This window comes from Mya arenaria, chromosome 7, assembly GCF_026914265.1.
Source record: "Mya arenaria isolate MELC-2E11 chromosome 7, ASM2691426v1".
Classification (NCBI taxonomy): Eukaryota; Metazoa; Mollusca; class Bivalvia; order Myida; family Myidae; genus Mya; species Mya arenaria.
In genome coordinates, this window is record NC_069128.1 from 9,252,775 (window position 1) to 9,265,526 (window position 12,752).

Genomic DNA, 12,752 nt, shown 5'->3' on the forward strand with positions numbered 1-12,752 from the left:
CACAAACAAGAAACATGGAACAGCAGAAAACTCTACAAACAACACATTATATATGTACTATATAAGAAATAAGTATGTTTATCAAGGATTGCTAAGTATCGCCCTGGAACGGTCAGTAAAATGTTTAAACCAGTTTGTGTGCACAACCTTACTCTTATCCCAACAATCCCAAATCAAGTAAAAACAAAGTAAGCCCCCTTTGTTTGAATCTTGCTCATGCTCGATCTACAAATTGCTTCGTAACGCAGCGCAGGCTTGAGCTTAAGCAAACAGGAATGATTAAGAGCTTTGGATCTTTCTCTTTTTTAGTTTGATTAGGATGGATGAAGCTTGACCCCGTAGAACGTAAGAGAATGTTGATACATAATGTATCACCATGAACTCTTAATAACGGCTATTTAGAGGTCAGGTTCATAGAAAAAATAATATGTTCAAAGTATGACTAAAACAGCAAATGTTCAATATTATGATGACATAGTTAGGTTTCCATCAACTAAATAATAAAAAGAAAAAATGGAGTGTTATTGCGCACGACACATCTCACAGAGGGGTGTGAAATGGAATTTTCCAGCACGGCCATGTTCACTGTAAATGTCAGGCGAGCAAAAACGCATGTGTTGCCTTTAAATCACATTTATGATTGAAATGTGTCATTGGCCAATCATGTTGGTAAATTACTTTTCACATATGGGATAAAGTTGGTACTGTGTAGTACACGAAATGTCATTCCATTGGAAGTCATACTGGTACATCAGATGGGCACAGTCTCCGTCACCATTCGGCTCGCGTATATCCCAATCTGCAAGTTATGGTGTTAGTTAGAGAAAAGTCGTATTGAGATTTTACATTGTTAACACGACAGAGTTTATAGCTTAAATTAAAGCTCAATTTCGATTAAATTGCTAAACAAACGTTGTTCAACCGAATTCTAATATTAATAAAAAGAAAAGTAAAATGGTCAATTTTCCATAAACTATTTCTTTATCTAAAGTGCCGATGAATAACTAAATGTCCCTGAAACATGGTAAGCAACATGCACCACCCTGACTGATAGGTCGCTTATTATTATAATACATACCAGTAAAAGTGACCTCCGAGCCATCGATCATGGTCCAAACCCCCTCGACTGCATTGTTAGTAATACCAATCCACCAGTATTGTTCAGCTGTAGAGTCGTACACAAAACAGCTGTATATATTTTATATTCATCAAAACATTTTCTGTTTGTCAAATATATATAGAGATATATAAGTGTGTGTGTTGGCGACGATTATCAGGTTATATTATAAATACTTTAGCGGAATAATAATGTACTAAATGTTTTCATAGTACACACAGTCGATTAAGTGTATTTTCAAAAATATAACCTTTTTATTTTTAAAGAGACAATTGCCAATGCTTATTTTGATAATGTTACTCATAAGTATTTCGGATTAAAACGTATTTGGTGAAAGTAAATATTTCGTATATAGTACTGAACTTACGTGTCATTTGACGAGCCTTGTCTTTGATGAATGTGTTTTCTGAAGCGTCATTGATATAGACAAGATGACCGCCGCTGATTTTACAAAAGCTCTGAAGAAAATAACTAGTGGTAAGAAGCTTAAATCATAATTGCAGGTGTTTACAACGGTTTGAAGTCTGAATTCAGCATAGTTCGTATAAGTAACAGAATGTATACGATGACTAGTCGTTGAAGATATAGTTCGTGTTATGTCTATCATTGCGATTACGAGTTGACACCGAAGGTACACATCGGCCCAGTTATGAACAAAACCAAACTTTTTAGTGTTCATAAACGACCTAAAATACTTTGCACCCTATTATAGCAAGATATACATGACAAACCATTATCTAACAGACACAGATGCATTTCACACGACAGCATACGTTGTTTAGTCATACATATACCATAATTATTAAAAATATCGGCAAGCTATGTACCTTAGAAGCTGCAAAAGAAAGAGGCGTTTGTCCAAAGAAATAACAGAAGCCCTCGTTATACAGCCACCCATTTGGACAATCTGCAATATAAGTCATTCTGCTCAGCAGTTCAGTTAATTAATTACCATACACTGTACTGACCGTCTTCTTCGTGTGATGGAATAACAGCATTCAGATATGATACTCAGTCTAAACGAATCACTGTATGAAACGTTTTAATTTTAAGAAGTAATTGTATATAAAATACTGAAGGTCAGCCAGCCTAAACATCAGGACGCCAAGAAAACCCAAGCTACTCCAGCTCTGGGTGGAAACCGATTACACCAATAAATGTTATTGGCCTAAACATCATACAACCTTTATCAAAAACTCACTGCTCTTATTACAGCCATTTTCATATGTTGGTGTAAAATAAATGAATCTCTGGAATGTGCGAATGTGCGACATCTTTATATAAATACGTTTGCCTGAGCCTTAGATAAGATACAAAATCCTCAATTATGATAAAAGAATAAATATACTTAAATAGTAAATGTTCAAACTGAGATTGAGATTTGACTTAGGTATTTTCGTAATAGTGAGGCCTGGGCTCTATCTCTGCACAAACAAACTAGACTATAAACCCGGAGAAGCAGAACTATGTCATATAGTATATATGATGTTACGTCCTTTGATATACGAACATTTATAATTAAAACCAATTTCTGCTTTTTGTGGCGAAAATGTAAAATAAACGTCCTACAGTAAATGTTGAATTTTAAAACCATTGTGTGATAAATTACCTCGCAGGCAAATCAAAGGGTCTGAACTCCAAGATCCGCTCTTTCCACAAGTTAAAGTGATGGCTGTCCGTCTGTTTGAAACGAATCCTTCCTTACACCGCATCTTGACCTTTGCTCCGATTGCGTTCACGTTACCGAGGGTGATAGTGTTATTAGCAATTGGTAATGACGAACATTCTGAAAGTAAAATTATGTTTCATGTTTGTTCAACAAAATAAACCAAATATATTTGCAAGAAAACTTCTGATTTATTTTGGTATTCGTTCAATTTCTTGAGTCTTTAAAAGTTAAAAAACAACAACTAAATATAAAGTATATGAGCGATAGTACTTTGTTAACAATAATTATGTCTTTATATTCACCACTTTACAAACTAGTGTAAAATATAAGAATTCTTTCTTTCAAAGGTTTCATTCCACCTTTATTTTAACTCATGGGACTTACTAAAACTCTAAATTAACAAAGCAAGCAAATAACAATTTCTTAACGGGCGGACGGCAAAACGAGAACAATGGTGTACGCATATAATTTATGTATTCATGTTTGTCATTTTCTCTTGAAGTATGATTATTTAACTGCCCTTGCTTGATATATAGTTTTATGCCGTCGTGAACTACATACTTACCCTTTACTTCACACTCGTTTGTCTGAATATTGCATACAGATCCTGGCTTACAGGAGTGTATGCCGCACTCTACAGAGTCCTACAAAGTAAAAGAGATAATTTGATTAATTGTCAAAGTAGATATTATTGCTTAAATTATCTTTACAATCACGATTGATCTTCATATACTCAATTGAGTTAAGTGCACCATTAATACGTTAATGTTTGTTGTTGGTCTACGCATGATAACAATCCCCCTAGAATCATTGTATGTTGTGACTGTATCTGGTGCCAATTCAACTTTGTTATCGAAGTATTTGTTTCCATAACAAATATATATTACCATGTAATAAACTTGATTCCATTATAACGAGTCTCTATGTGATGATATTTGATAAGGACTATTTATGCCATTGAAACAACTCCTTTAATGTAAATCTTACTTTGAATAAAACCAAATATTAATGCACTCAATACAATGGTTGTAAAATCATACTTTTTAGTAAGCAAAGTTGTATACTCATGACATTTTACGTACCTTGTCCGGTACCATTATTTAGTATAAGGCACCATGTTTTTCGCGGCAAAAGCTCTATTATTATTGTGAACAGGTTTTAGATAGGTGATACGCTCGAAGCCGTCAATTTTGTCAGAGAAATAAACAACCTCAGCACAACTTTTTGCTTTAAAACAACAACTGATATAGTTGTCAGATGTGTATTAGTATAATATAACGTTTACATTTGTAGGCTCCGATCCTTTATGAGACTGACCTCCATCCTAATAATTTTCGTTTTTCATAAGGTTACTTGTAACGTTCGTTACAGTTTTAATTTCAAGACAAAGCATAATACCTCTGGTGCTGTTTTTATCCAGTATAGAAGACCTCTTTCGTTGGTCGGAATTACTCTTGGATTAGGCTCTAGGTTCAGTTGGCATAGGTTGTAAAATCGGTGGTAATTTACGGCCGAGCAAGACGAGCGAAGTTTACATTCATCTACACATACATAAAAACTAACATATTCCACCCAAGCTGTCGGATTCGAGATATTGATTGTTCCATGAAATCTAATCCGACCAGCTACGTTCATTGTAATGACTTGTCCAGCAGCGAAAGCATACATATTTAGCAGTTGTATATGAACAATTGCAATAAAACTATGAATATTCATTTTTTATCAAAGAAATACTTATTTCTCATATACGTGTATAGCAATCTCTTTCTTTGTATGCGCTTGATGTTCTGAATCAAGTTTATATTTGTTCCTCTTTTTCAAGTGCTAAGGAATTTGAAGGCGTTTAAAAGTTAAACCTTCAATAATTCATCTTATACCTTTTATGTTTAGGTAATTTATTATCTAGTTTTTCCCCTTGTTACGTTGTATGTCTCTCGTCGAGAATCTATAGCCTTAAATAATTAAGCTAAAGAATGTGCTTCATGTGGCTTTTTCATCTCCATTTCCATTTATTATGTTTTAACAAACGCAAAGCACAGCACTGACATCATTTTTCTAAAATGTTATATTTCCATTTATTGTGTTGAGTTTTAACGGTACGAAACGCAAACTTCATATCTTATTTATCAACTACAAAGCTTCAGAATGACAATGTCGCTGAAATAATCAGATTTCATCAGGTATTGTTCGATTGTACCAGATGCTTATAAAATATTTACATACTGGTCTTTGCGCTATTATCTTTAGATGAGGGACTAAGGTGAATCTAAATAACAGAAAACAAAGGAATTTCAAACGAACATTCCAATCAATATTTGTAACAATAGCTTGTTATTATTACACGAACCATTGCATTGCAATATCGGATAGGGTCATACGGGAAGTAACTTGAATGAGATTCCATCTTTAAATGGCAACTCTTCATGGCATTTTACCATGACAAGAAGATTAGATATAACTGGGTAATCTAATCGGTATGTACAGGGTGGTTCTTTATCGTCTTGTTAATAGCAGTGAATAATCCTTAAAATTTTATAGAAAGTGTCTGGTTATCATATATAGTTTTCGCATGTGTCATTTGACAGAAAACGACATAATGAAAATGTTTTGAGTGTCATACTTATATAGTATATAATGAAGAACAGCTTGTTATTTTGTCTTCTTTTGGCATATTGCTAGACGTTTTTGCTTTTCTAGAGGCTCGTTCTTGGGTGCAATTCAATTATTGATGCTTTATTACGTTATTCATTCGTTTAAAAGACACAGAATCTTTTATTATCAAAGAAAATAAATTAATGAAATGTCTTGTACATGAACCAACCTTTGCTGATGACACATGTCTATCTACCTGTAACTTTGAAATAGATGTGTATTGTAAGGTTAAATCAATATCGAATGTTGCTCATATAAACACAGAGTATCCCTGCGTTAATGTATCTTTGGCATGTTAAAGCTGCACTCTCACAGATTGACCGTTTTGTCACTTTTTTTGTCTTTTATTGAGTAAGGATTTGGGTATATGTCTTTATACTAAGGATACAAGACTGTTTACAAAACACCAGTTCGCAGATCGTCATAGTTACGTTCGGAAATTAATGTTTTATGGCTAATAGCGTTACATAAACTTTAAGAAATATTTTCGGCAATTTTCCAAACAATTGAGGTCTGATATATTGTGAGTTATCTTATTTGAATCAGCTTATTCTGAGACAATAACTAAAATGGTCAAATCTATAAATCTGTGAGAGTGCAGCTTAAAACGAATATAAATTGGCGAAAGGGAAACAGCGAGGGAAAGTATTTTGTAAATGAATTAACGACAACGAATAACGTGCATTGAAATGTATGTGAAATATTCTTGTTTTTTATTTGGCATACCTTTCTGTGATTAACTGCTTGAATGATGTTATTGAAAGAACAACAATCCTTCTGTATTGCATAACCTTTAAGCGGTGTCTATGTTTTAATATTTACACCTCAACTTCCATTCCTTAAATGAACGTCATTTCGGCAATTGCGTTCGATGAACGCAACATCTTCGGATATGTTCGGATCGCAATTCATTGCATAACAATATACATGAAAAATATTTATCTTGTTATTGTTTGTATTGTGTCAGAAGGTCCCGTAAAATATAAATCAACATTTTAGAAAGTGTTAGTTTTTTAAATTTTAAATGTGTAGTTGCCATAACTGTTTGAATTTTACGTTTAAAATGATTTCAAGTGGTTGATCTTTTCCCGTAATATTGTGACGTCATTAAAAATGCTTCCGGTTAGAGTCGGGTCGTTCTATTTACAGAATTAGTAGGAATGCGTTACTGAAAGTTTTTTTTTAATGAAATTAAGTTGTTTTTTTTAACAATTCTTGAATGAAATAATGAACTATTAGTGTAAATATAAGTAATGAATTGCGGGCTTGATGTCATTATCGGGGATATGAACGCAATTGGGCTGGTTAAAGTACTCGTGGAGTCCTTTGGACTCCCCACACTTTGACCAGCCCAATTGCGTTCATACCCCGATAATGACATTAAGCCCGCAATTCTTTCCTTAAATAAACTTGGCATAATATTTTGAACATTACTTTTGGAAACACTATAAAGTATAGGTTAGTGTTTATTGATATGCATTCTCTTACTTAGGATAAAGAAGCAAGTAAAGACTTCATGTAAACAACATTTTGTACTCTTGCCAAATGAAGTAGACAAGAAGTTGTCTTCTAAGTTAGTAGGCAAGCAGTCTACACCTTAACAACATATTCAACTTTTGCCTAAGGCGAATTGGCATGATGTCTTCCTCAACAATACATGCTCGACGTTGCAATGAAACACTAGGCAATCAATGTCTTCATTTACAAAATTGAACATAAAGACCCAAGGTCAAAAGATAAAGGGAGTGCAATACACATATACTTGCAAAAGTGAAACTTGTACAATTATCTTTCTTATTATACTGACAAAAATATAATAAGTGCATTAATGATAATTAAATTCATTTTCTAAGGTCATTCATAAATACTTTGTACATAATTGTCTTATTTTCCAGTGTGCATATGTTTTACTTTTACATTAGGACATGTTCACAATAGGTTGCAATTTAATGATGTAATGTGTGCTTCATTTTCATAGCTTACGTTTTTGTTCAAGTGGCAAACAGATTTCTGTCTATTTCAATGGTCGAAATTTCGTAACTTCAGTAAAACCAAAGAAATACTGATGTTATTAAAAGGAAACAAGGTTTTTGTTATAATCATTTTACTGAGTTGTATATATATTATCACCATATTGCAACAAATAAACATCGACTCACTTGATCCATTGTAATGATATTAGTTATTATGCTAATACCTCAGATGTTCCGTTCAGTAATTTATTGGTTTTAAATAAATGGGTCTTTCAATAGTTCGTACGTACGCATTGGCTAGTAAAGAGACGTGTTGCGACAACTCTTAAATCTTATTTAATGATTATGTAAAGATAAACAATCATGAATTTGCAAATAATACTCATATAAATCATCACCTTTCTGCATTTCCTTCTTGGTAGAAACTCTTTTTATAGATACGTTTTAGTATATTTTAGACATTTTATGATTATCTAATTGTGGTTGTTATAAATATTTGTAAGTTGTATATTGTATCCTTGCCACAACAAATCTAAGGTTAGAAAGTAAGAAAGAATTCATTTATAGTTTTGTAAAAGAGTCAAATCAAATACTTGCATTGTCATTGTTTATGGCGAATTGGGAATATACCCGTTATATATTCAAAGACATGTGCGTATATTGCCAAATTGGTTGATGGTTGCTATCACTGATCAAATTATTATCAAAACTATTTATGCACAAGCTAAGAATGATTGTGATACATGTTGTCGTAATCGGGTGTATAACATTAGATAGATGTTAAATGATTTTGGTTATAGTTTGGTTATGTTTTTCAAGGTATTTTCAATATTGATGTTAATTGATTTACAACAGTTTTCAAATGTAGAAAACATAATACATTTGAACCAGATATGGTTTGGTAAAAGCAGAGTGTTAGATATGTATATAAATGTTCAGACAAGTCTTGAATATGAAAGTTATTCAGACATTTTCCCTCAAAGTTTACGAGTAATGTTTTGTAGACTATGACTGTCTGTGCACCTACTTCATATTCAAACCGGTTGATACGCTAGAAATTATATTGTACGAAATAAAAAAATATTGTCATTGCTGTAATTCCAATAATATTGAAAGTGGATATAACTTTGTCGGTATGCGTCAATCTTTCAATGATTTAAGAAAGGAAGATATTAAGAAATGCTATTGTACAAGACCGTCTGTTACAACTACTGCAATCAAATAATAGCTTTTTAAACTATGTATGTTTGTTAAAGATTAACTTAGAATAAGACTTACATTAATAATGTTGAAACTTAATATTGTAAAAATTTCTTCAGCCTCTGATTTAGATTGTTGTTTGTATATAAACCTGTTTGTATTATATTGTTTGTTATTATGCATTCACGTTGACATTGATCATTATAAGCATATGTATTGATTATGATGTATACTGTACAAGTCTAAATAAACTGTCTGTCTGCTGTATGTCTGTCTTTTATTCAATATTTTTGTTATTAGCATGATTATTTTTATGATCTTACGCGATAAAAATATAATTTGATCAGGAAAACTGTTAACACGTTAATACATTCTGGTTTTAATTTCCTGTTATCTACTTCATATGATATGCGGTTACAGAAAGCATAACTGAATTTCTACCATGATTAAATTATGATAGATAAAACAGTATTGCATGACGGACTAGAAACTATAGATATTAAAATCAGACAATCTAAAGTCATATACATAATAAATGTGTAACGTTAGTTAACAAAATGGCTGTATATGTTTAACATGTGATCGAAATGGCTTCTAATTTCTCATCATCAACAATCCTGAAGGGATCGGATTTGATCCACGAATATTTTTGCACACCTTGCAAGGCCGACAACTTTAGCAACGAAGCCAAACATTTCTGTGAGGACTGTAAGATATACTTTTGTGATAACTGTTTGAACTTTCATGCTAAGATTCTGCAAGAGCATACGGTATACGGCCAGCAGGAGTTTTCTAAAGTGGGCGGACACAATGAAATGTGCGCGACTCATGTGAAAGAGGTGCAAGCGTTTTGTGAAGACCACCAAGAGCTCTGTTGCAGCGTCTGTGTGACCGTTAATCACAGGTAAAATAAATTAAATAAGGCACTGCCTCAACTGATTTGGAGCAATATTGACAGACGCGTTAGTTAAATAGTATTGTTTTTCTTTAATATTAAATTATCAGGTTATGAGTAAAACAGACACATCACATTTTTGGCTGCACGTTATAGGCGAGTATATAATAAAACCATAAACATATTCATGATTAAAGATTTGTTGCTTGTATACACACATCGAATGAACAAAAACCCTTTAAATACATAAAACTTGACAAAACATGACTTCAATCACTAATGTTAATGATACGGAAGACCCTTACTCTCAACAATGCTTGGTTAGTTTAGTGAACATGTTTAATGAATTATCTGTAGCTAATCAACTCGTTCACTTCATCTGTGAAAAAAAACTTATCGGGCTTATTTTACATTCTCACTTGAATGTTTTAAATAACATAATGTATGTCAATAAACATAAGCATGTTGCATATGTACACATTTTGTTCTTACAATGTTCATATATGAACATATGTCTTGTTTATATTTCAATGGAATATAAAAGACTGCTTTCATAAAGATATTAATACAGCATAAGTATCTAAACCGTAGTTTTTTTTAAAACCCCGTTTACTTTTTTCAAATGATTACTGATATGCATCACGTTATTCAGATACTAAATATAAGCATCGCCTTATATCAAACATTCAACAGTGAACGATTTATGCATACACCTTTATAACTTTAGTGAGCCTTTTGTTTGCCTTACATTGAAAAGGTGTTATCTTTCACATCTAATTGGGTACGAAATGTTATGGATACGTTAAACCATTGACAGATATAAAAACAAACAATTTAAATGATAACAATGATTATATTGATTACTTTAAAAACTCATTTAGGGTGACTATTTATTACATTACACATTTAATAATCGGATGCATAACATATATTGTATTTCCAACCATAAGCTTGTTATTCTAAAAACAACAACAAATTCGGAAGGAAAAAATAAAATAGTAAGAAATTTTCAAGTCCATACACCAACATATAAATGAAGACATGTGGAAGAACGATTTAACTTTGTTCCTTAACTATGACAGAAATGTTTTCGTATAATAAGTTCGATCAAATAAAAAACGTCTTATTGACCTACACGAGCAGTTAATGAGCAATAAATGACAAGCTTTTCTTGTTAAAACTTGCCGAATCAAAATGGTTTAGGGCCATCATGCCGGAGAAGGAAGAAAATAGCCACTTATATACATGAACAGTAGAAATACTTCAGAGTTGCGTAAAAATATAAATGACATATTATCAATCATTCAACAATGAATTTTGTCATGTTTTAATTTAAGTTCCGGAGATTTGGAATCATATGAGCTCATACAATTTAAAAATAGTATTGAAATCACAGAACAGAATCTAATTGAACAGTCGAATTTCAAAACGGACACACACACTTTCTTTTTCAGTCTGTGTAATAAGATCCGACACATACTGGAAGTTGCACGAGGCATTCACGATAAACCCGAGTACAAAAAACTATTTGACATTATAACAGCACTACAAGAAACACTGGCCACCGTGAAACATTATGAAAACAAACACAGACACGAAATCCTAGACGCCAGGACGAGGATCCGCGAAGAGTTCAAATCTCTTCGGTTAGAAATCAACAAGTTGCTTGATGACATCCAAAAAACCACGCTCGACCAATTAAATGGTATTGTAACTGACTTCGTTCACAAGGTAGATGGTGACATAAGCGGATGTGACCAAGCTCATGATTCGCTAAAGGTATTTAAAGAGATGCTGCAATCTGAGAAAAGGGAAAAATCGTCTTTTATACAATACAATAAATGTCTACATGAGATTAAGTTAGCGGAACGTATCATTCACGAGATGTCTACAAAATCTGACCAGCATTTAACATTTCGACCCGAAAACAATTGGAGAAAAATTATTAGCAAGATGAAACTGTTCGGAAAATTAGGAACCAAATGTGCAATAAAACCATACCATACTTTTAAGGTGGTTAGCCAATCGAGATTCAACGTTAAAGCTATAGATGACAAAACGAACTGTCATGTATCTGGTTTATGTGAATTACCTAATGGCGAATTACTAATTGTTGATCTCTTCAACAGGAAAGTCAAGCTTCTTGACACCAATTACCTGCTGATCGCAGAACTGAGTGTTACTTCAGATCCTATAAGCGTTTGTTCCATTGCAGACAACAAAGCGGCTGTTACAGTGAATAATCTTTGGGAGAACAAAGGGAATGTAAATTTCTACACGATTAACAACGGGGCGATACAGCTGGAGAAGAAATTTCCTATGCTGCATGAGTGCATATCCATCGCCCACCACCAAGGTCAGCTGTATGTTGGCTCATCCCAGGCCATTTACCTCTACACAAGGAATGGTGAGTTTGTAAAGAAAGTGTTTGAAGACACTTTGAATGTTGGGGTATGGTCTAACCGATTAGCCATAGGCAATAATGGTAAAACGTTATATGTTACTAACGATAACACCGATGAAATTATAACACTGGACAACATGGGAAACAAAATATCAACGTTCAAAGACCCGCAGTTAAAATCACCTGTAGGTATACACGTGAGTGCTAGTGGACACGTATTTGTTTGTGGAATGGATTCTCACACAGTAATGCAGGTGGACAGTGAGGTCAGGCAAAAGCTGGCCGTACTGGCTGGGAGCGAGGATGGTCTGTTTTTCCCTCGACCGGTGTGGTTCTGCACTCGTACATCCTCCCTCATTTTAGGAGAGGATGCAAGCAACAAAATACTGGTTTTGAAATTCGATTGAAAAGTGGGTAAATACGTAAATGTAAAAAAATGATCGAAATCGACAATGTATAACCTTGACCTACATTACAATGGGAACTAGAGTGACAAATTTAACAGCCAAATGTTTACTGTCATCTCGTTTAAATGTGTATTAAATGAGAATATATGTCATTTTAATTATCTGTTTTGTATTTGCGTTATATAAATGTGTGGAGTCTTTTTTGTTATAAAACATATCTTAGTTTCTGTACTGTCAAGATTGAAATGCAGGTTTTGTTTTCTTCGCTTTCGGTGCACCACTTTGTACTTTGATCGGATGGAAAACATGATGTTCAAAACGTTTACCATATGCATTAAATGATGACTGCTATCATTCTTATAATATATTATATAAACATATAGATAAGAGGCGGTAAATTTATGCTGTCAAATGCAGATAAATGTAGCTCATGAT

General features: G+C 33.1%; 2 protein-coding genes across 2 annotated transcripts; one reads left to right on the forward strand and one right to left on the reverse strand.

The window, feature by feature from the left end:
- Positions 1-416: 416 nt before the first annotated feature.
- Positions 417-4,454, reverse strand: LOC128240481 (killer cell lectin-like receptor subfamily F member 1). Its single transcript, XM_052957125.1, has 7 exons — positions 4,185-4,454; positions 3,352-3,430; positions 2,727-2,903; positions 1,945-2,024; positions 1,485-1,575; positions 1,079-1,165; positions 417-799 (listed from the first exon to the last, which is right to left on the reverse strand). The coding sequence occupies exons 1-7, from the start codon at positions 4,452-4,454 to the stop codon at positions 675-677; spliced, it is 909 nt and encodes a 302-aa protein (XP_052813085.1). The 3' UTR covers positions 417-674.
- Positions 4,455-9,198: 4,744 nt separating this feature from the next.
- LOC128240482 (uncharacterized) lies at positions 9,199-12,317 on the forward strand. The gene is made up of 2 exons (XM_052957126.1): positions 9,199-9,515; positions 10,961-12,317. Exons 1-2 carry the CDS (start codon positions 9,199-9,201, stop codon positions 12,315-12,317), a joined length of 1,674 nt encoding a protein of 557 aa, XP_052813086.1.
- Positions 12,318-12,752: the final 435 nt, after the last annotated feature.